Source organism: Leuciscus leuciscus (genome assembly GCF_965113295.1).
Source record: "Leuciscus leuciscus genome assembly, chromosome: 6".
NCBI classification, from domain to species: Eukaryota; Metazoa; Chordata; class Actinopteri; order Cypriniformes; family Leuciscidae; genus Leuciscus; species Leuciscus leuciscus.
Window position 1 is genome coordinate 3,484,613 of NC_138730.1, and position 24,050 is coordinate 3,508,662.

General features: G+C 38.1%; 1 protein-coding gene across 15 annotated transcripts in view; it reads right to left on the bottom strand.

The window, feature by feature from the left end:
• LOC309501916 (NACHT, LRR and PYD domains-containing protein 12-like) overlaps nt 1–24,050 on the bottom strand; it is a 124,456-nt gene that overhangs the window by 89,240 nt on the left and 11,166 nt on the right. For 8 of the 15 annotated variants that reach the window (XR_014207052.1, XM_082174197.1, XM_082174195.1 and 5 more), the window contains 5 exons: nt 20,789–20,884; nt 15,217–15,312; nt 14,845–14,940; nt 2,365–4,167; nt 1,867–2,040 (listed from right to left, as the gene is read on the bottom strand). Coding sequence is in view for 14 of the 15 variants with exons in the window: in XM_082174197.1 (XP_082030323.1) it covers nt 1,867–2,040; nt 2,365–4,167; nt 14,845–14,940; nt 15,217–15,312; nt 20,789–20,884 (2,265 nt within the window). In the remaining variant the exon portion in view is untranslated. Of the gene's footprint in view, nt 1–1,866; nt 2,041–2,364; nt 4,168–14,844; nt 14,941–15,216; nt 15,313–20,788; nt 20,885–23,081; nt 23,199–24,050 lie in introns of all 15 variants that reach the window. The other 7 variants (XM_082174192.1, XM_082174196.1, XM_082174193.1 and 4 more) reach the window with 7 other exon arrangements.

The following is a 24,050-nucleotide window of genomic DNA, read 5'->3' on the forward strand; positions in this document are numbered from 1 at the left end:
ACGCTCTCGTCACGGCCGTAAAAGAGAGAGAAGTTACATTGGGGATGGAGAAACACACCCAAATTAACTTCGGTTAAACAGGCGTATGATAATTTGGGTAAATGTGTAAGCTAGATGTATGCTTTTATAATAAATTGTCTATCTATCTATCTATCTATCTATTGTAATAAGGTATAATTTGCAAAAATGGAAACTGCTGCTTCTGTGTAGATGAGAGAATCAAAGTGTATGCGCGTTGTGCTCACACTACATTGATTATGGCCAAGCATGCGCTCATAAAATAGCATATGAATAACATGCGCAACGCGCCACTGACTTTGAACTAGGTTTTTCCTAGTCAGTGGCGGAATTGTTTTATAAACCTGCAAAATAGCATCAGGGAACGTTTGCGCCGGAACACGCCTCCTCTTTGCGCTGAACCACCCCCGGGCGCGTAAATGCATTTGCTAGTTTACCGACGTGCGTTTGTGGAGGGAAAAGTCCGCTGTGCGCGGGTGCAAAATAGGAATGATACATACGTCGGTGTACAAAGTCAATTGCGCTGGGTGCAAGATAGGGCCCCAAGACTCTTGACATAGAGGGAGAAGGGGACAGTGGAATTGTCAATGAGTAAAGCAAAGTTTGGACATTTTGCTAAGGTAGATTTGGAACCAACAAGGAGAATTTCAGTTTTATCACTGTTTAGGTTAAGGAAATTTTGAGTAAACCAAGTTTTAACTTCATCTAAGTAGTCAGTTAGAGAAGACGGAGGGAGCAAAGACGTAGGTTTGGTGGACAAATAAAGCTGGGTGTCATCAGCGTAGCAGTGAAATTAAATATTGTATTTCCTGAGAATAGAACCAAGGGGAAGTAAATAAATTATAAAAAGAAGGGGACCCAGGACTGATCCCTGGGGAACACCACTGGTGACTGGGGAGGGTTGTGATCGAACATTTTTAAGTTGAACAAACTGAGTGCGGCCAGACAGGTATGATGTAAGCCAGTTCAGTGATGTGTTAGTAATGCCAATGGAGGCTAGACGGTCCAGAAGGATATTGTGCGAGATAGTATCAAAGGCCGAAGTCAAATCAAGAAGGATGAGTATGGTAAGAAGACCTGAGTCAGCAGCCATTAGTAGGCCATTGGTGACCTTGATTAAGGCTGTTTCTGTACTGTGGAAAGGCCGAAAACCAGATTGAAACTGTTCATAGAGGTTATTGTTGCTGAGATGATTATGGATCTGCATAGCAACAGTTTTTTCTAAAATTTTTGAGATAAATGGCAAGTTGGAGATTGGTCTGAAATAATTTAGGTCGTTGGGATTTGCACCAGGTTTCTTCAGTACAGGGGTAATAGCAGCAGTTTTTAGAGCAGAGGGAACATGAGCAGAGATAAGAGAGGAGTGGATGATGTTAGTTATAAAAGAGGAGAGGGAGGGTAGGCAAATTTTAACTAGGTGGGTAGGGAGAGGGTCAAGCTGGCAGGTAGAAGACTTAGATTTCCGGACAAGGTCAGATATTTCAGTGACAGTTGGGAGTAAGAAACTAGATAATAAAGTAGAGGGAGGGGCAGAAGTAGATGGATACAGTGCACTGTTATGTGAGATAGGTAACTGTTGATGGATATTGACGATTTTGGTTTTGAAAAATGACAAACTTATCACATTGAGAGGTTGAATACAGATGGGGTGGAAGATTATTCGGGGGACGTGAAATTGTATTAATTGTTTAATACAATTGTGTGTATTATTGTAAATCACTATATTATCACATATAAATCGCATATTGTGTGTTAATGTAAATCACTATGATACCCCAAGAAATAGGAACAATAATCCCTTAAAACAATATGATACTTGATACTGTTAAGATTAATGAATGATCTTACCTCAGTTTCTCCAGTTTACACTGAGGATCCTTCAGTCCATCAGAGAGCAGCGTCAGACCTTCATCTCCTATTAGATAATTCCCAGACAGATCCAGTTCTCTGAGGTGTGAGTTTGATCCCAGAGCTGAAGTCAGAGCAGCACAACCTCCAGCTGTGATATTACAGTCACTCAACCTGCAGAAAACAATGACACACTCTTCACTCTCAGTTCAGCAGGAACTAGTTTTTTTTTACTTACTAATAAAAAAAATATTACTTTTATACTTTTTATTACTGTTTTGATTACTTTTTGTTTACTTTTGCTTTATTTGGTGATGAAGTTAATTACGATCTGAAAAAATACACAGATAATAATTACTTTTGTAGGTCCTTTGTATACTAATCCAAAAAAACACAAAAAAACAAGCAAAATTATTTAATTACCATAGCCAACATAGAACAGAGAAGCACTGCACTACAATACACACACACACATCTGATGATGGTCCTCAGACTTACTCAGCTGATCTGGAGGCTTCAACTACAGGCAAGAGCTTCTGAAGTACTTCATCCGGTGACATGTGGTTTTGGCCTTCTTTGATGCTTATGTATTTCTTCAGCGTAAACTTATCCAAATGCTCTGAGGTTAATAAAACAAAGACAACGGCTGACCACTGTGACGAGGACAATCCAGCGCTTGAAAGACCTCCAGATCTGACATAGTCCTGGACCTCATTTTCGAGAGAATGATCGCCCAGTTCATTTAAAGAGAGAAAAAGATTGATGGATTTCTCTGGAGAGGGATTCATTCTTATTTTCATTTTAATGTATTCAACAGTTTTCCCTTTGCTGTACGAGATTTTTCTAACTTGTGTCAAAAGGCCTTTCAGGAGTGTCTGATTGGACTCCCGTGAGAGACCCAGAAGGAACCGCAGGAAAAGATCCAGATGTCCATTTCTACTCTGCAGAGCCTCGTCCACGGCTCTCTGATGCAGGTCAGATATCGAGTGACATGTGAACTCATGTGCTTGTTCTGAGCTGAGGGTTTCATTGAGCACATCCCTCTTGTACAGCAGGAATGAAAGCAGCACATATAGAGCTGCTAAATGCTCCTGAATGCTCAGATGAACAAAGCAGAAGACCTTCCCCTGATACAAGCCCAACTCCTCTCTGAAGATCTGAGTGCACAATCCTGAGTAAACTGATGCTTCTGTCTCATCAATGCCACACTCTCTAAGGTCTTCCTCATAAAAGATCAGGTTGCCTTTCACAAGCTGCTGATAAGCCAGTTTCCCCAGTTTGAGAATCATGTTGTCATCTTTCACTCTCTTCTCATAGTCCTTCTCATGTTTGATGTTGGTCTGAATGATCAGGAAGTGTGTGTACATTTGAGTGAGAGTCTTGGGGATTTTTCCTTTCCATGATTTTCTCAACATCTTCTCTAGAACAGTGGCTGAGATCCAGCAAAACACTGGGATGTGGCTCATGATAAAGAGGCTCCTTGAGGACTTCAGGTGTGTGATGATTTTATCGGCCAGACTCTGTTCACTGATTCTCTTCCTGAAGTATTCCTCCTTCTGTGTGTCACTGAAGCCTCGTACCTCTGTCACTCGATGGACACACTCAGAGGGGACGAGATCCGCTGCTGCTGGTCTGGAGGTGATCCAGATAAGAGCAGAGGGAAGCAGATTCCCCACAATGAGATTCATCAGCAGCACATCCACTGAGGCTGATTCAGTCACATCACACAACCTCACATCGCTCTGAAAATCCAGAGACAGACGACACTCATCCAGACCATCAAAGATAAATGAAACTTTATACTCATCACTGGATATTTCCATTTCTTTTGATTCAGGGAAAAATACACGAAGAAGATCTGAAAGATTGAGTGTTTTGTCCTTCATCAAGTTGAGCTCTCTGAAAGCAAGTGGAAATATGAGCTGGACGTCCTGATTCTCTTTCCCTTCAGCCCAGTCCAGGATGAACTTCTGCACAGAGACTGTTTTTCCAATGCCAGCGACTCCCTTTGTCAGCACAGTTCTGATGGGTTTGTCTTGTCCAGGTAAAGGTCTAAAGATGTCATTGCATTTGATCTGTGTGCCCTTTGTTTCTGCTCTCCTGGACTGTGTCTCAATCTGTCTCACCTCATGTTCATTATTGATCCCTCCACAATCACTCTCTGTGATGTAGAGCTCTGTGTAGATCTCATTCAGGAGTGTTGGGTTTCCCTGCTTTGCTGTTCCCTCATACAGACACTGAAACTTCATCCTCAAATTTGATCTTAATGTCTTGAGGGCTTCAGCATTTTGAGGGTCACTGCTGTAAGATTAAAATTAAAATTGTTAGATAACTAATATACATACTGTATTTCATGTAGTATATTTAATACCAGCAAAGTCTCAGGTGTTACCACAGAACCCAACTGCAGAGCACACATGAATGTTGGGATCCTGACACTACCTCCTACAACATCAACAGATCAAATGGAGAATAATGGTATCCAACTCAAACCATATCCAAAATAAAGTCCAAGTGGGAGCCGGTGGAACTAACCAGGGAGGTTCAGGCAGACCCAGCCAAGGTTCCTCCAAAGTGTCCCCTGGAGCTGCCACAAAGGTCTCCTCCACCCACCCTTCCCCCATTAAAAGATGCCTGAAATTACTGGCATAGACTGGGAGGCAGGATTAACAGGGAAAGGGGCCATTCCCCACACAACAGCTCCATGTCATTGAGGTGGCAAATGTGGTCAACCACCTCGCAGTAAGTCCACGACTTCAAGTGACCCAACTGCTCCCAGGCAACAGGTTCATCAAGTCCAGCAAGAAAAAAAGGTAATTAAGTGGAAGTCGCCAAAACCTACACCCTGGACTGCTTCAAGGAAGGGTCATGCATACACTTCAAACAGTGACCAGGAAATGTGTTCTGGGAGGCTGGATGGGCAGGAATAGGGTTGGGTAACTGTATGGGTACCTGTATGACCGGTATCAGACCGGTATCAGAGGGGGGTAGAGTATACAAAAACTGTACTCAAGTGCTTATAGAAATATTTACTCAAAGTAAAAGTAATAACCTTAATAGTTACTTGAGTAAGAGTAAAAAATTATCCAATGAAAAAACTACTCGAGTAGCTAGTTACTAGTCATTTTGGATTTATACTTTGGATATACTGTATATATAACAACAGTAATGTTATTATTTAGATAGATATTTAATTTAAATTATTATTATTATCATAATTAGATATCTTTGCAACAAGCACAGAAGAGGCAATAATTATTTCTGCCATTTCATTTGTAGCCTGTATATCACTGCATTTCCTTTGCCTTTAATTTGTATAACAATGTGTAGCCTACAGCTCTTCTGTCTGTTCTCCAAAATGTAATCAAATGTATATTTCTGGAGGTGTGTTTAAACTGGTTAACTGTGGCGTTTTCAAGACGAACAGGTCGCCGACACTGCACAAATCCACAAATTAACACGGGTTGGCAGTTGTTCATTTTATACTCTGTGAACACTGGTAGTTTATTTAATGTATAAATTAGGGTAAATGTCAAAAAAAAAAAAAAAAAAAAAAAAAAAACTGGTAATGTCAATTTGTACAGTGGTAGTGGTATTGTGTACTTTGTGTAATAATCTGTTTGGTTGTAAAATGTATTACTTGTATGAAATTAAATTGAATGTAGCTGTGGAATTGTTCAGACAGTGTACGCAGATGTTCAACTAATAAAGATCTTCATCAATGCTAAACAATATGATGCATTTGCAGATTTGCTTTCAATTTTTTATTTTTTTTATTTAGGTGTTTTTATTTTATTTTTGAGAGCGCATACACAATATTTTGCAATAAAAGAAAGAAAACTTATTAGACTACTATTGCCCCTCCAACCTCCCCTTTCCCTCACCCATCCAACTGCACTATGGGACTTTGATAGATACATATATAAAATGGGATAAAAAAAATAAAAAATACTCAGAAAAACAAATCAAATAACAGTAATATTAACAAACGAAATAGTAGCTGCAAATTAAGTATCCAAAATTTCCTTGACTGTAGATATACAATTCTTCCACAAAGACAAGAAGTACCTTCTCACTAAGAGGAAATTGAGAATTGTCATTCAACAATAAAATAACAGGATCTTTGGGTAAACGATTCCGCAAAGCCTTGTACAAAACATCAAGCACCATATTCCAGAATTTTTGCACATCCGGACAGTCCCACGGCATATATAACAAAGTGTCCACACATCCAGGTCCACAAAAATTACAATACGGGTGGGGTGATAGACCTATAGCATGTCGTATGCGTGTGGTTAGATATGCCCTGTGAATACTTCAAAATTAATGCATTGGTGATTAGGGTTCGTAGACACATGGAATGTATTTTCCCACACTGTATCCCATTAGATTATTCTGTTAAAAGTTTTCAGATCCAATATCCAAGCTCTAGCTTTAGAGAAATGATCTGTATTACGATAAAAATATGAAACAATTCCTGTGCTTGGTGCATTACATATCCAATTCACCACCAGGTGAGTATGAAGATTTGTACCCCAGGGTACCTTATGGGCCTTTAGCTCAGCACAAAATATAAAAATAAAGTGTTATGTGAAATATTAAGTCTCGAAAATCCAGGATTGATTCTTCTCCTTTTATGCCATTTAATGTTAGAATACCTTTTTTATAGACCAGAATAGCTGCACAAAAGGTTGTCCGCCAGAAAGTAAGTTCAAATTGTGCCAAATAGGAGTATGAGTGTGCCATTTAGTTTTAGATGAAAAACAGGCCTCTATTTTTTAAAAATATTTGGAGAGTGTAGGAAATTATAGAACCATAAGATAATGTGCACTTCCTGTGTGAAAGGCCTGAAAATAAAAAATATTGCAAACGAATTGTTGAAATGCGCTATTTTTCTATTTGTTTCCATGAAGACTGTGAACACGGATCAAACCATTTCATGACAGAGCAGGATAAAGCATTATTAAAAACATTACCTTAAAAACATTTCCTGATTGGAAACAGAGTCCTGGTTTAAATTGATAAATTCAATCAGTCCTCAAAAAGAGTGTCTTCATTTTGCAGCAAAAAAGTATTAAATCTCTGTCGGGATGACAGGATGTATTGATCTGAAGATGTGCTATTGCAGCATTATGATCAGAAACACTTTGTGGTAGAAATTCAATACTGATTAGACCTGAAAGTAGCGAGGATTAAAGTAAAATATAATCAATTCTTGAGAATGATTTATGATTTGGAGAGAAATAGGTGTATTCCTTGGATGTTGGATTATGTACTCGCCAAGCATCACATACATCTAAATCTTTAGTGAACAATCTCAGCGCTGTGGAAGACTGAGATTGCGCTACTGAAACTGAAGGGTTAGAACGGTCCAGAACTGTGTCGAGCACGGCATTCATGTCAGATCCAATGATAATTGAATAACCCTGGAGAGATAGTAGGGTTTTAGAAAGATTTGGAAAAAAGGAGGTTGAGTTAGTCATATGAGTTTGGAGCATAAATATTAACAAATGCAAACCTCTTTCCTTCTATTAACGTACAGCAATATGCAACTCTACCATCATCATCAGAACCTGTGTGTTCGTTTAAATAGAATTGTCACCCCCTTCTTCTTAGATTTACAACTTGAAGATACTATGGGGATTTAATGCCTGTTTTGCAGTCTTTTGGCATCCATGGCGGTCAGCTGGGTTTCTTGAAGAAACGCTACATCAATCTTTTTCCTGTGTAAAAGATCTAAAATCCGTGTACGTTTAATAGGAGAGTTTAACCCCCTAACGTTATAAGACAATGTATTTATTTTAACAATAGTCTGTAGTTACCGGACTCGCACAGAATAACATGTAATGTTTAGAGCAGGTTATTGAGTGTCCCATTAAAGTTTCCACAGCTAAATGCAAAAACTAAAACAAAAATGGTCCAGAGTGCTTTATGCACCCAAGCGTGCCCTCCCTCTCCCATATTCCCCCTTTAGCAAACGCCTGTGGCAGTCCCGAGACAATGTCTAAACACTATTCTATGTTCTAGGTGTTGCTAGAACACACAGAGCACTAATTTCCTCAATTGTTAAATTCATCAGGGGCTAAGAAGGTGAATAGGGCTAAGAAGGTGAATAGTTGCTAGGGTATTCTTGGTGGTTGCTAGGGCACTGCTAGGGTGAAATTATTTTTTTTCTAAAATTAAAGAAAGAATATTTTCTTAATCAGAAGAACAGTCAAACATGCATTATTTTCATAACTGGATTTTTACGGCAACCAGATTTAAACTATGAACTGAAGTCCTTCTTTTCTGAGTACACAAACATCCAATAGTTAAACAAGACCTTTACAATTAACAGTCTAACAACCTGCACATTTTGAAAATCAAATTTTGAAAACTGAAAATTGCTTAAAGGAGATTTAGAGTCAAAATCCAATTATATAGAAATGTTTTTAGTATTATTATTACTTTTTATTAATATTCATAATCAGTAGTATTATGTATCTGTTTTATACTTTTTATATACATTCATAATCATTTGTAATCATTGTATTGAAGATGTGGGAGAGACTTTGGGAGACTTTGAGTGTATGCTGGAGAGACTGAAATGTATATGCAGTGTTTTCCACAAGCATAGCATAAGGATATACATTCCAACGTTAATGGAAACCATATGTTCCTCTGGTAATGTATGTGTTTCTATGGTGATGTATTTATTTTTTCCTTGGTTAGCAGTATAAAGATTGAGCTTTTTTGTCCGAAATCAGGAAGCGATGGAAAGGCTGCTGAATGAAGACATCTGTTTGGTCCATTGTCTCTTCCTCCTATGTTTTATATAAATAAATAAATAAGAGATCTCTTGGCAAAATCACTGGTGTCTGTTTCCATGAAATCAACCAACAGGGGAAAGCAAGATTTTTAAATCTACAGTAGATCAGGAAAGTTTCTGCGCCTTTCTGGTGAAGCTTGAATCTTACGGCCGAAAATGCCTTCCTCTTTTGCACCGTCTCGTGACTGTAATCAGCGTTTTATTCCAGGCGTGCTCCTCTGGGAAAAGTGGGTTTTGCTTTCAGGCTCCTTGAAGGACACTCGATGAGCTCTACTTTTTTAATATGTTTTTTTTTTTATATCAGACTTGAGCGCGCTGAAAGCTCGGGGATCCATTTAGGTAGCATTTCTGTAGAAAGCCGACTGGATCATCCCCTTCCATTCCAGTTCGTAGATTATCTAGGCGGACATTGTTGCGACGTGACCGGTCTTCGAGGTAAATGGTAAATGGACTGCATTTATATATAGCGCTTTCACAGACCCAATGGCCACCAAAGCGCTTTACAATATTGCCTCACATTCACCCATTCACTCACTCATTCATACACCGACGGGGGTGTCAGCCATGCAAGGCGATCCAGCTCGTCGGGAGCAGCTGGGGTTAGGTGTCTTGCTCAAGGACACCTCGACACTTGGTCAGGTGGAACCGGGGATTGAACCACCAACCTTCCGGTTTGTAGACAATCTACATGAACCACTGAGCCACTGCCGCCCCTAGAGGTCATTGCATTTTCGCTGCATCTCTTCAAGCTGGCAGAGCTTCTCATCTTTTTTAGTGTTGCGTAAACTGCCTTGGAGATTGTCCACTTTCGTTGTGATCGACGCAATATTTTTACTCAGAGAATCCATTTCCTCTTTCACTGATCAAAGAACAGCATTATTTTCTTTAATATAGTCAATGAATGGATTAAGGGCCGACTTTATTGCATCTGTCACCATGCAGGAAACCATTTCGCGCATAGCCTCCTGTTGTGCTTCGATTGCATGGCTAACAATTGAGGCTACGTCATCCTCGAGCGTTTTGAGTCGTTTGCAGCCCGCTGCCGATTTTTGGGGAGACATCAATTTCTTACTAGTTGCCATACTTGAAATAAAATTGTACAGTTGTACAAAAATACGTTATTTTCCCTCCGTGTGGAAAATGTGGAGGTTTTAGTCAGGAGCCTAGTGCTGTGTGCGCCATCAGGAGTCTTGCAGATTTGCTTTCAATTGACTGTAGGTCCTTGGCCACTTCATCCAATGCTCTTGAAGCTCTTAAATTTCCTGTTACGACTCTGAGTGAGAAACGGCTTCAGACGATTAAGTGGGAAACTGAAAAAATCATTCAAATTGATTCGCAAATCAATTTAGACAGTTTTGCCAAGTTAGACTTGTTTGATCAGGTGTTTGTACAGAATCAACTCAAAAGATTAATTCATTAGATCTTTAAAAAAAAAAAAAAAAAAAAAAAAAAAAAAAAGACTGTGTGCCTGGAATAAAACCATGCATTTCTTAACATGTATTACATTACAATAAAGTAACGAGAGAAACGCTGCAAAGTAAAGAAGAGTAAAGTACTTTTTTTCATTAGAAATGTACTCGAGTAAAAGTAAAAGTACCCACATTTAAATCTACTCTTAACAGTAGAAATTTTCCAAAACAATACTCAAGTAAATGTAATGAAGTAAATGTATTTAAATGTAAGTAAATGACTGGTATGTACCGGACCGAATCAGAACACCGATTTCGGTGCTTCATTTCGGTGGCACTTAAATGCCTGAGCTGTCATTAAACCATTCATTCAACTATCACGTTCAAAAACGCTGATTCGTTCAAAGACAGATATAATGAAACAAGTTGTTAATGAGCGCTACTTTACAAGGCTCAGCTGAGCAGCAATGAGGCTCATGGGCAACGATGAAACTGATGCTTCACTTCATAGAGATCAACGGCATTGATTTTATGCATTGACCAGGTCTGACGCCATTCATAGGAAATACCCTTAAATGTTAAAAGGATGACGTGACAAATATTTTGCTTTCTTTGGACATGGCAAACTTTTCACAAACATATGACTTGACCTGAAGGACAGACAGATAATCGCACACACTCAGATCTCTCGGTTTAGGCTTGCAAATCCATGGAGCCTCTGTACAAATCACCATGATAAACAGTCTTTTAATACACATGCACAATGTGTAAAACAAGGGCATACGCTAATGATTTTTTTTTTTAAACGTGAATATCATGGTTGCTGTGGTCGCTTGCTGTCCTCTACTAATGCCTTTTATTAGTACTGTAACTGTTATTTAGTGTTAAATTATTGTGGTTGGGTTAGGTCAGTGGCTTTGGTTTTACTGTGAATTTGTTTGTTTTGTATTCACTTATATTTATATATTTAAGTATACTTTAAACTTTTAATATATTGTAAATTTAAATATTTTTTTTCAATAAAAAAGCTGTTAATGTCATCCATTGACTTTCTGTGGCTCTTTTTAAAGTATTGGTTTAGGCACCGGCCTACCATTTTAAAAGTATCATAAAAAAAAATCCCAACGGCTACAACCAAACTTTGATGAAAAACAAAAGGCCCATGAGAGGACCCCCCCAAAAAAGAAAAACTAGAACTAACAATTAAACATAAAAAACAGCAAGCCAAAAAGACTGACTCAATAAAAGACACAGAACAAGACAGAAATGAACCAATAACAGGGGGAACTAGGGGCGGGGTCAAGATAGAGTAGAACACAAACAGAAGAGCACATGGTAACCCAACACAGAGACCATGAGCTCAACCAAAACAAATGTAAAAGTGACATGGAGCACCAGTGCCAGGATTCCAACACTGGAAAAAACAGACTAGACAGAAGTGACCTGGGGCCTGTACCATGAAGGTAGCTGAACAAACTCGAGGTTACAGGATTAGTTTTGAGTTGACAAAACCAAACCGATGCAATCAGGCTTTATTGGTACCATGATGCAGCTCATCCACTTTCTCTGTCAACTCAGGCTTTGATCCTTAAGCTATGATTACTCCACGCGCGCGTGCACATAAAAGAGTGACGTCGACACTGAACAACCAATCGCGGGTAGAGCGAGAGCGATATATTTTTCCGCGGAGGAGCAAGAGATAATCATTCAGAATTACGATGACTTTAAATATGTATTTCAAGCTCGAAACAATACGGTCTCTGCTGCCAAAGCAAGAGAAGACTGTTGGAGAAAGATTGCTGATTGTTAATGTGTAAGTTAAACAAATACGTTCTATATTTATGTAAAATTATGTATGTATGTGTAGCCTATATGTGTAGTATAGCCTATAGCCCATTTTTATAATAAATAAAAAATGATACATGTGTCACCGGTGCAGGCCGGGGCGGACTCGGCTGACCAGCCGCCCCTGACTCCAGACACCACCGTGAGGAGCCAACACCACAGGCACGCAACAGATGGACAAAAGAGGAAGCAGGTAATTTGGTTCAAAGGTAACAATCTTTATTGAATAATAATCAACTTGAAGAAAGAATGAGCAACTCCTGTCTTCTCGAGCTATTGGACCGGAGTAGCCGCTGAAACGATTTTCCACTGTCTTCGGGGCACAATGGAACGATAGTGGCTAGGAAGGCTTACTCCCCGGCGTTGCTGCACGTCTGCAGGACTCAAACGATAAATAACAAGTAATGTTTACTTCTTCAACAGCAGATTCTCTTAACAGGACGTGAGAGGGGAATTGTGACTTTAAAACTCACTTCACAGCGTTGCTGCACATCTGCAGGACTCAGGCGGTAGGTAACAGGTAAGGTTTCTTCTCTTAACAGCAGATTCTCTTAACAGGACGTGAGAGGGGAATTGTGACTTTAAAACTCACTTCACAGCGTTGCTGCACATCTGCAGGACTCAGGCGGTAGGTAACAGGTAAGGTTTCTTCTCTCAACAGCAGATTCTCTTAACAGGTCGTGAGAGGGAAATTGTGACTTTATCAGCGATGTTATACATCTTCAGGGCTCCATCACTAAGTATAACGGTTCAGACTTTTCCACAGCCATACGGTTCTTCACGAGACTTGTAATTTCAGAGAGAGAGAGGGTTAACAGGAGCCTTCAATAAGGGATTACTTCACAACAATACTCAGTGGAAGAGAGGATAATACAAAGCATTACTTCACCAGTTCAGTTGCATCGTTCTGAATTTTGGATGAGGACAAGTAGATCATTTCACAAGAATGAAAGCAGGCGTTGGGAGACTCTTCTCAGCATAGCACACAGCACTCGTGTCCACTACAAATCCACAGCATTAATTCAGCGTGCATCAGGTAAGGCAAACAACTGCAAATCACTCACACACAGTAGGGCTGATCAGAAAACTCGCTTCGTCCATGCATTTCAATGGGAATATTCAACTCTCCATTCTCTCCAGCGCATCTGAAACAGATGTCCTCCTCAATAGTAAGTTTCACATTCGCAGTCTTTGTTTCAAGCTTTACATTTGATTCAACGATGTAGTTTAGTTCACTTATCTTTCTCTTTTCCTCTTCCAGCGCAGATCCAAGCAACAATTCAATCCAGTAATTTTCCACAAGCAGCTCCAAACGACAGACTCAAATGGCAGTTCCTCACTTACACGAATTTCCAGGATGACAGCGTCCAATGTAAGCGTCCAAACCGGAGATCTTCTACCCCAAAACACAACGACAGAGACCCAGCCAAACAACTGATCAACTGAACACCGATTTACCTTTACCAGTTCCAACCTTCGCTCTAACTCGACTCTGAATGGCTCTTTTATCCTCCTCTTGTGAAGCGGAAAGCCTGTACAAACACCGCTCCTCTCTCTCCCCCACACCTGTCGTGCATCAGCTGTAATTAGTTTGCGCAATATCTCCGCTACACCCGGAACCGGAGTGAGGTGTTACACCAAAATAACTCCCCTCGGGGACATAGAAAGAGAAAGGAAAGGTTCCACTTTTCCCAGCATTTTGTCACCCGTGACACATGCACGTTTTTTATATATTATAAAAATAGGCTATAGGCTATATTACACATAGGCTACACATACATATATATCATTTTACATAAATATAGAACGTATTTGTACTACTAAGAAAGCTAGGGAATCCTATCATAAGATTAACAGAATAATAATAAAGATTTAAAATAATTTTTAACATGTATTATATTGTATAGTACATTTGTGCAATTTGCTTTAAAAAAAAAAAAAGTGTTCATGAGATGTCACCCTATCAATATATCTTACCGGCAATTTTATAAAAGCCCTCTTTTATGGACATGGCCGATAAATGTCCGGGGAACACTATTAATGAAACTATTCATGTACTCCTGCAGAGCGAGGACCACCTTACGAATGGTTCGACAAACCGTGTTTTCCCCTATAGCTTCTGTGCGTAACCCACCGTGCAGGAATGTACCACTTGCAACAAAAAAAAACGCAACGCAATATTTGCGGTACAGTAAGTGCATGAATTCGACGTGTTAAATTCTTTATGTGCGGCTCAAGAAGTTCGCAAAGATAAGACATTCCTTCCGCGGAAAATCTGTATCTTTCATTCAAATAACTATCAGGAAAGGCAAGGGGATTTTGTCTGGCTAAAAACTCTCTCTACGAAGTGCTCGTCAAACAATTTGCGCTGAGATGTCCACCGGATTTGGAAGAAAAGGTGAAGTCATTGCAACAGACACTGGGAATAAGTTACGTCACCTATATGTTTCTTTGCTCTCAGCTGATTGGTCAAACTTCAGTCTGAGATCTTGAATCCAGAACATAACCTGCCCCGGAGCAGGTTAGCCGTGTAGCGTAAGATACCATGGCAACGAACACCGATTAAAGCCAAGCTACTTTCATAGTACCTAAAACCCAGGGTTGGCGGAAACTAAACTGAAACATAGCTGGCTAGCCACCTAAACCGGCTTCATGGTACAGGCCCCAGATCCTGACCAAATATGCTCCAAATACAACACCCACAAAACACAAAAAGAACCACAACCTAGAAAAATAAACCTGGAAAACAGGAAGAATAAACATGCATCACATGATCCTGACAATACAAATAAAAACAAGACATGAGTGTCAGGACCATGAAACAACATACGGTAAGTCTGTCTAGATAAAAGTCTGTCAAATGCATAAACCAAAATGAAAACGTATAATCAATAAACAAATTAGTACAGTGTTTACCTAAACCCATGATCAGTCTGTCCAGTAAAGTTATGTTGAGAATCCATTGACCGGTCACTCTTCATGGACACACAGCTGGGATCTGGAGGGTCCAGTCTGTACATTGAGATGAACACAACACTCTCTGAACACTCTTATATTAATCACTTTTGTAATGATTTATTGTTTTAGGTAACTAAACTTCATTAAAATGTAGGCCTACTGTCCTGTTAGAGACCTAACAGAACTATTAACTGTTATAGTCCACATACCGGAGCTGTAAATTATGATCTTTATTGTAAAATGCATAGCATACAGACATTGAAGACAATTTACAGCATTAAATTTGAACAATACTTTTAGTACAGTGTTGCCAGTGCTGCCAGTGTTTACCTAAACCCATGAGTAGTGTGTCCACTAAGTTTAGGTGGAGGATTCATTGACCGGTCACTCTTCATGGACACACAGCTGGGTTCTGGAAGGTCCAGTCTGTGCATTGAGATGAACACAAGTAAATGTAATTCACAAACTCTTATATTAATCACTTTTGTAATGATTGACTGTTTTATGTAACTAAAATATTTAATTAATATGTACTGTCCTGTTATGGCGCTTTTCCACTACACAGTACCAGCTCGCCTCGACTCGGCTTTCCACTGTGTAAAAGTTGTACCTGTATCTGCTTCCAGGTACTTTTTTTCGTACCACCTCCGGCGAGGTTCTAAGCGAGCTGAGGCCATAAACTGTAAAAAAAGATGGACGACGCCCCTTCGCTCTCTTCCATTGATTTTTTTTTTTATTATATTTTTTTTTATTATGCCTTAAACATTTACAGAACAATACAGCAGACAATATAAAGCCAGGGAAACAAAGAACAAAAAAAAAAACAGACAAAAAACAAACAAACAAACAAACAAAAAAGGCAAGACCTTTACATTACTCAAATATTTTGAAGACAGTACATAAACGGACAGTTTTAATAGCCTTTCTATTAGTGCAACTTTGAATAGTACAAAAGTAATTCTCCAATTCTTTAAAAAACAATGTAAAACAGGGTTTTCTGTTAGAAAATGTACACTTATGGATGTGAAACTTAACTAAAAGAATAAACAGATTAATAACAAAGGCTTCGTTATTCACATTATCCTGAGTAAAATATCCACAAACTACATTTTCAAAAAGCAAAATAAAATTAGAGAGCACCTTTTCTGTGATAAACACAGAGACGTCATACCACAGCTTTTTAACAAAACTACAGTGCCAAAAGACGTGAGATACAGTTTCCAATTGCAAAGAGAACAGAAAACATCGATATCCTTCTTAAATTTACTAAGAAAATGTTTAACAGGATAAAATTTATGAATAATTTTGAAAGAAATTTCTTTTACCTTGTTTGTAACGAAAAACTTATGAGGCAATAACCAAACACATTCCCAGAGTTTCTAACAAATTTAGCCCAATAAGCAATAGAGCAAGGCTTGGTAGTAACCTCCTTTAAAAACAGATCGCGAAAAGATTTGTTATTTTTAGTCTGTGAAAAACAAATTTTACCACACATTGTATCAGCTAGATTGACTATGGGCACGACAACCAATACCACATCTCTAAATAAGGAAGTAATACCAGAGTTAATCGCAGAGAAAACAAGAGAGAATTCCTTGGGAGTCACAGGAAAATTAAAGTGTTCAAGAAACTCATCATAAGTCATGAGATACCCTTGAGTGTTAAACAGCTGAGATACTAAAACAATACCCTTATCAAACCAGCTTTTCAAAAAAATACTTTCGTGCTTATACAGAATACAACGATTGTTCCAAATAAAATAACGCTGCGGAGAGAAATTGTGCTTGTAGATCAATTTCCAAGCCAACAAGGCTTGAGCATGAAAAGCAGATAGTTTTACTGGCAATTTCTCAATCTTATAATCACACATTAGTAGAAAAGAAAGACCCCCGAGTTGGTCAAAAATAAAATTAGGAATAAAATTCCACAAAGAAGGTTTATTCAGACAAAATTTTAACCAGTTAATTTTGAGAGTGTTATTTAAAGTAGAAAAATCCAAAAAGTCAAGTCCACCGTTTTTAAGAGAATTCACGACAACAGATTTACGAATATAGTGCACACGATTCTTCCATAAAAAATTAAATAAAGTCCGATCAATAGTATTAAGAGAATTATTGTCTAAATGTATAGTTGAAGCAATATAGGTCAGTCTAGAAATTCCTTCTGCTTTTGCCAGAAGAACTCTACCTCTAAGGGACAAGTCCCTTAATAACCAAAGATTACATTTTCTTTTAATCTTCTCAAGGGCAGGGTTAAAATTCAGGGAAACTATCTTGTTCATTTTTCGAAATGACAACACCTAAGTAATTAACATCTTTTTTAACAGGAATACCATCCAAAGATGAAAGGGAGGATTTTTTTTAATCTAAAATTTCAAATTTTTTAATATTAAGGTACAAACCTGAAGCATTAGAAAACAACTCAATAATTTTAATTGCCTGATGAACTTGGGTCGGATTTTTTAAAAACAGGGCTGTATCGTCTGCTAATTGACTAATTAAAATATTTCTACCAGCTATATGAATTCCTTCAAGCTTACTTTCCTTAATAAAATCACAGAAGACTTGAGCTACAATAAGAAAGAGGTATACGGATGCTGGACAGCCTTGCCGAACACCTCTCTCTAAAAAAAATCTCTGTGTAGTGCCGTCCGTGTCCTAATTTCACGGAGCTATTTCCCCCAGCATACATCGTTCTCATCGCATTACAAAAAAAAGGCCCGAAACCAAAACGCTCTAAACAAAAAAAAAAATGAAAGGATGCTCAATCGTGTCAAAAGCTTTGAAGAAATCCAAAAACAGAATTAAACTATCGTCCTCAATAAGTTCAGAGTAATCAATGAGATCAAAAACAAGTCTGATATTATTAAAGATATGACGATTATTCATAAAACCTGACTGATTTTCATCAATAATGGAGTTCAAAACCAATTTAAAACGATTAGAGAAAATAAGAGCAAACAATTTATAATCATTATTAAGAAGGCTAACAGGTCTCCAATTGTCTAAGAGAAGAGTGTCCTTTTTAGGTTTAGGTATTAAACAAATGACACCTTGCTTCATACTAACAGAAAGCTCAGAGCAGTTTAAACTCTCTGTATACACTTGCAGGAGGAACGGAGATAACAGCTCAGAATATAACTTATACAACTCAGCCGTTATCCCATCACTACCAGGCGACTTGTTCATTTTTAACTGTGAAATTGAATCCTTAACCTCATCGATAGAAATTGGCGAATCGCATAAAATTTGATCATCATGACTAATAGTCTTAACATTACCAAGATGCTTACTGAAAGTGTCCAAATCGGCTAGATTAAATTTAGATTTATACAGATTAGAGTAAAACTTGTAGCAAAATTGGGAAATTTCTTTAAGATTTTCTGAGACAACCCCTCCAATATTTAATTGACATAGAATTGTGTTTAGCCCTATTTTTCTCAAGCTTAAAAAAATAAGAAGACATTTGTTCTCCGTGCTCAAGCCACCTTTGCCTTGATCTAACAAAAGCACCTTCTGCTCTTAATTTATACAAATCATCCAACTTAATTTGTAAATCAACTAAATGAGTTCTTTGACTATCGGACAAATTTTCAGGCAAGATCTTGGTAATAGAAGAGATTTCACTAACAATGTTAACTTCGAGATGTTTTAATTTAGCCAAATTACCACTAAACTTTCTGAGGTATTTCCCAATTTCATATTTTAACAATTCCCAGTTTAAACCAAAATGATTTTCTCGTTTAGCTTTGCTCCAATAAAAGCCAATAAGTCTTCCCAGCTCTGACTTAACCTCATTATGATTAAGTAACAAACTATTAATTTTCCAATAAGAAGAGCCCTTGAGAAATCTAGCTTCAGGAGAAAACATAAATTTAATAGAGACAGCCTTATGATCTGTTAATGGCGTTGTAGAAATATCAACAGAAATATGATCTTTATCCAAATTTCTAGAGACTAACCAAAAATCAATTTGTGAAAGTCTAGATGAATTTTTATTGCTCCACGTGTATTCTCTGTCATATGTATTTTTAACCCTCCAGATATCTACAAGCTCTAATCTATGCATAAAAGCTTTCAAAGCTGTGTTTGAGTTTGATTGGCGACCAGGTGGCCACCGATCAAGAGATTCATTTAGGACAGTGTTAAAATCACCACCAATCACTAAATAAGCATTTGGAAATTTTGACTGCCAATAAGTAAGCTTATCTTCCAAAACAAATAATAGCTGATCATTCTCAGATCTAGAGTTATACCCATAATAATTAACAACAATAAGATTTACATTATAACATTTTAGAAGTAACAAAATAAAGTGCCCATACTCACAGTATGTATGCAACACATCACCTGCAAAATTATTCTTTAAACAGGAAACGCCTGCAGAGTGCTCTGAACCATGAGAAAACCATATCTCATTACCCCACTGCGACTTCCAAAAATTAACATCTTTATCATTAGAATGAGACTCTTGAAAAAAAACAAAATCAGAACCAAACTGTCTAGAAAATAAAAATAAGGCCTTGCGTTTAACAACATCTCTTAAACCCCTGGCGTTTAAAGACAACAGAAAAAGACATTTGAATTCACAAAAAACTGGAACAATTAACCCGCTTTAAGAACGCTCTATGGACTTAGATCTTTGAAAGTAGGTCACAAAATCAAAAATGCTGAAAAAAGCAGCACCATGTTAAGTTTCAAAAATTACAAAAAGAACACTAATGAAAAAATATTGGCAGATTCTTAAATGTATAAAACAAACCCGTAACAATGTCTACAAAGTGCACCTGACAGATCAGTCCAAGTCAAAACAGGCGACGCCTATTATTAAAATGAAAGCACTTTAAGTGGACAAGATTTCACCCTGCCCTTGAATGAAAGCTCTGCCTCCAACAAAGTATGCCGTCTTCCCCTCTGCACGTGCTTTTTGGACCTCCGGCCACAGCTTCCTTCTTTCACGATCTCCGGCTGAAAAATCCTCCAGAAAGCGCAAACCGTTCTCTTTCAGAAAGGAAGAATTCTTCGCGGCCTTCCAGATAGCGTCTCTGTAAGAGCGAACGGAGAACTGCATAATGGTCACCCTGGGACGATCCGCGCCACCTTGTTGCATCTTCCCGAGACGATGGACCACGTCAATCGTCTCGGGAAGTGATGTGTGGCAGTAAAAACCAAATTATTTTTGAAACAGACACTTGAACTTACATCAGCGTGATAAAAACGACAGCAAATGAAAGAAACCACCTTTGGAAAAAAGATATTTGAAGTGTAATTTAATTGTTTAGTTGGTCTCACGTCCCGTTGAATAACACGGGGAGGTGGGGCTTATGACCTATACTAGGACCAGTCACCGGGGGGCGATCGAGACGTTTTGGCTTCACTTTTCAGGGCTTGTGCGGCACGCTTGGCTGAGGCGATACTAAAATGATACTAAAAGGCAGACTGCTGATTGGTCAGAGAGAATCGTCACTTTTCACTGCGTCATCATTGCACGCGCCAGACGGAGTATCCTGAATAAAAAAAACAGCAAAAACAAAAACATCCAAAAACAGCATACACTCGATATCCTCCATTGTCCTGTGTGTGGGTAGCGGGTGTGTCTCGCGCGTCTCGCGCAAAAGATTTAAGTCACGGCAGTTTCCTGCGGCGTCGCTATGACGACCAGGTACTATTGTGGAGGTACTATCTGCAATGGAAAACGGAGCGAAAAGCGAGCCGAGGCGAGTCGAGTTGAGCTGGTACTGGTAATGGAAAAGCGCCATTAGAGACCTAACATAACTATTAACTGTTGTAGTCCACATACCGGAGCTGTAAATTATGATCTTTATTCTAAAATGCATTGCATACAGACATTGAAGACACTTTACAGTATTCAATTTTAACAATACTTTTAGTACAGTGTTTACCTAAACCCATGATTAGTGTGTCCACTAAAGTTATGTTGAGGATCCATTGACTGGTCACTCTTCATGGACACACAGCTGGATTCTGGAGGATCCAGTCTGTACATTGAGATGAACACAAGTAAAAGTAATTCACATATTTTTCTTTTATGACGTTTGTAATTAACTGATTTTGGTGACTAAATTATGGAAGCTTATGGGTAGCAATATTCAATTTGAAATGTAATATGCAAAATGACAATGCAATATGTAAAATGGCAATGCATTTCTGTATTTCAATTTTAATTTTCCCATCATTTGTGCAACGTTTGGTGCAAAATGAAAATGAAAATTCAATTATAAATTTACATTTGCCATTTCATACACTAGTTTTAGTATGTACATTGAATACATATTTTTAACGCTTTATAAGTTGCAAAATTAAAATTAAAATGTATTACAGAAATGATTAGATATGTTTAACATGTTCAAGCAAAAACTGTGGCAAAATTGTAATTTAAATGTTATTTTTTCTTAATTGCATTTACACTCACAGTTAAGACACTTGCGATTGCATTTCCTTTAAGTGTCCCGCAATGAATGTAGCAAAATTCAATGTGCAATTTGAAAATGCATTCTGAGCCGATCACGTGCCCGTCCCGCCCTGTCAATCACTGCGTGAAGACGGGGCAACAGGTAAACATATTTTGAGGTGTTGGAAGGAAACACGGCGGCGGCAGAGCTGATAGGAGCGTTAAATTCACTAGCAGATGAAGTGAAGCGTGGACAGAGAAATGGTAGTGTTTCCGGAGATTATTACGCGTCTGCAGGTGATAGAACCAGTACGATGTTGGAGAATGTTCTGCCTATCAAGCGTCGACACCCATGTCAACATTCTGCTGCGCTGCTGTTGTCTGATGCTGGACTGTGTTGATGGTTTTGTTTTGTATAAAATATTATCATTGTCTGATGCATGCTTATCTTTATTATTAGCCTACTATTAACTGTAATACCCAATAATGTTGGAGATCCTATAGTTTTTCCTTACAAATGCATAGGCCTATTACTCTGAGATCACATAAGCTCCGTTGGTATTCGGTATTAAAAGCTACCGAAAAATGTGACCGCTCTTTATTTATTTATAACTGACTGTAATGTTCAATAAAGTGACGAATGTGATGAGTGACCATCTCTGTTTATTCAGCTGTATAATCATAAAATATGAGGCAGACATGCGAGTCCCTTTCCATTCTATAAAGCATATTGATAAGGTAACTGTTATTAATACATATGTAGGCTACATGATCACGGAATCTGACGGGTCAAATTCATCGACCTAGCCTTTTTTGGGTGAATGTGGAGAAGGTCGATTCAGTGTCTAATATTTTAAACAACGAAGCAGCACGCGAAACTTTAACCGGCACAAACAAACGAGACTAGTTTGGGTGAATGTGGAGCAGGTAGGGGGGCTGAGTGACCTCAGAATGACCAATAAATATTATTTTAATATTTAAGAAACCGAAGCAGCACAAAATAAACGTTTATCGCGCGCAAACAAACATATGAGTCTACTCTATTTTGGGTGAATGTGGACTAGTTTGCCGACGTTTTGCATTGGGTTGGGGGCGGGGCCAACTTCACGCAGTGATTGACAGGGCGGGACGGGCACGTGATCGGCTCAGAATGCATTTTCAAAATGCACATTGAATTTTGCTACATTCATTGCGTGACACTTAATGGAAATGCAATCGCAAGTGTCTTAACTGTGAGTGTAAATGCAATTAAGAAAAAATAACATTTAAATTACAATTTTGCCACAGTTTTTGCTTGAACATGTTAAACATATCTAATAATTTCTGTAATACATTTTAATTTTAATTATGCAACTTATAAAGCGTTACAATATGGATTCAAATTACATATTAAAACTAGTGTATGAAATGGCAAATGTAAATTTATAATTGAATTTTCATTTTGCACCAAACGTTGCACAAATGTAGGCTATGGGAAAATTAAAATTGAAATACAGAAATGCATTGCCATTTTACATATTGCATTGTCATTTTGCATATTACATTTCAAATTGAATATTGCTACCCATAAGCTTCCATACTAAATTATTCCATTAATATGCATTATGCTGTTGGAGATTTTATAGCAAGTGCATATCCACATATTGGAGCTGCTTATTAAGATATTTTAATATCTTCTAAAATGCATTGCATACAGACACTGAACAATTATTTCTTTGTCTCAGCACAGATGTAATAAGACAAACTGTTTATTACAGCGGTTTAGGTGACCAGTGTGTGTTTACCTAAACCCATGATCAGTGTGTCCAGAACTAAGCTTTGGTGGAGGATCCATTGACTGGTCACTCTTCATGGACACACAGCTGGGTTCTGATGACTTTGGTCTTTGCATCTGGACTGAACTGAAACCAAACATGAAGGGAAATAAGAATGAGACACAGTGATAATGATTGATTGTTGACTGTTAACTGAATATTTATGCTAAATGAAATATTTACCAACAGCCAGGAAATGGTGCCATTTGTGCATGAAAACCACACTATAACCAACAGTTACTACTTTGGGTAAATGCTAATTAATAGTCTGTTAATAGGGAGGGTCATAAGCATCAACATATGTTTAAACCAAAGAGCAAACAAAAACAGCAATGAAATATGTGATTTTATATATAGACACCAAAATATATTCAAAACAAAGAAACTACATTCAAATAGTATTGCCAAAACACCCAGTACACAAAGAGATATAAATAGTGCAGTATAAGAGTTGAAGTGTCCAGCAATATATGAATCAGTCTTTATAACGTTCACTGGGGTAAACAGTTAAGGTGATTTATGAGAGTCAGATACAAGTCTTAATTCTCTTTAGGAAGTCAAATGGTGTGGAGGTTTGATGGTAAACGAACGACGGTTGCTGACCGTCAGCAAACATACAGATTTCCCACCAAAGTCCATCGCAGTAATCCAACTGTCCAAGGTAGCTATCCAACCAGTAACCTTGTTGTTGGACTCAGTGTAGCAAAATCTCAGCCAGGACCACAAAGCTGGCACAAATATTCGTTCAGTACAAACAGAAAAGTCCCTCTACAAGACACAAAATGCCTCCTGTTAATTATGTGCAATCCATTCACTATATTCAATAAGTACAAAGATAATCTTTCATCAGTAAATAAAACATCAACATGAACATTTTACTTACAGTTGAGCATGAAACAGAGCGTTTCTCAACCAGGACTTTGTTTGACAGGTGACCAA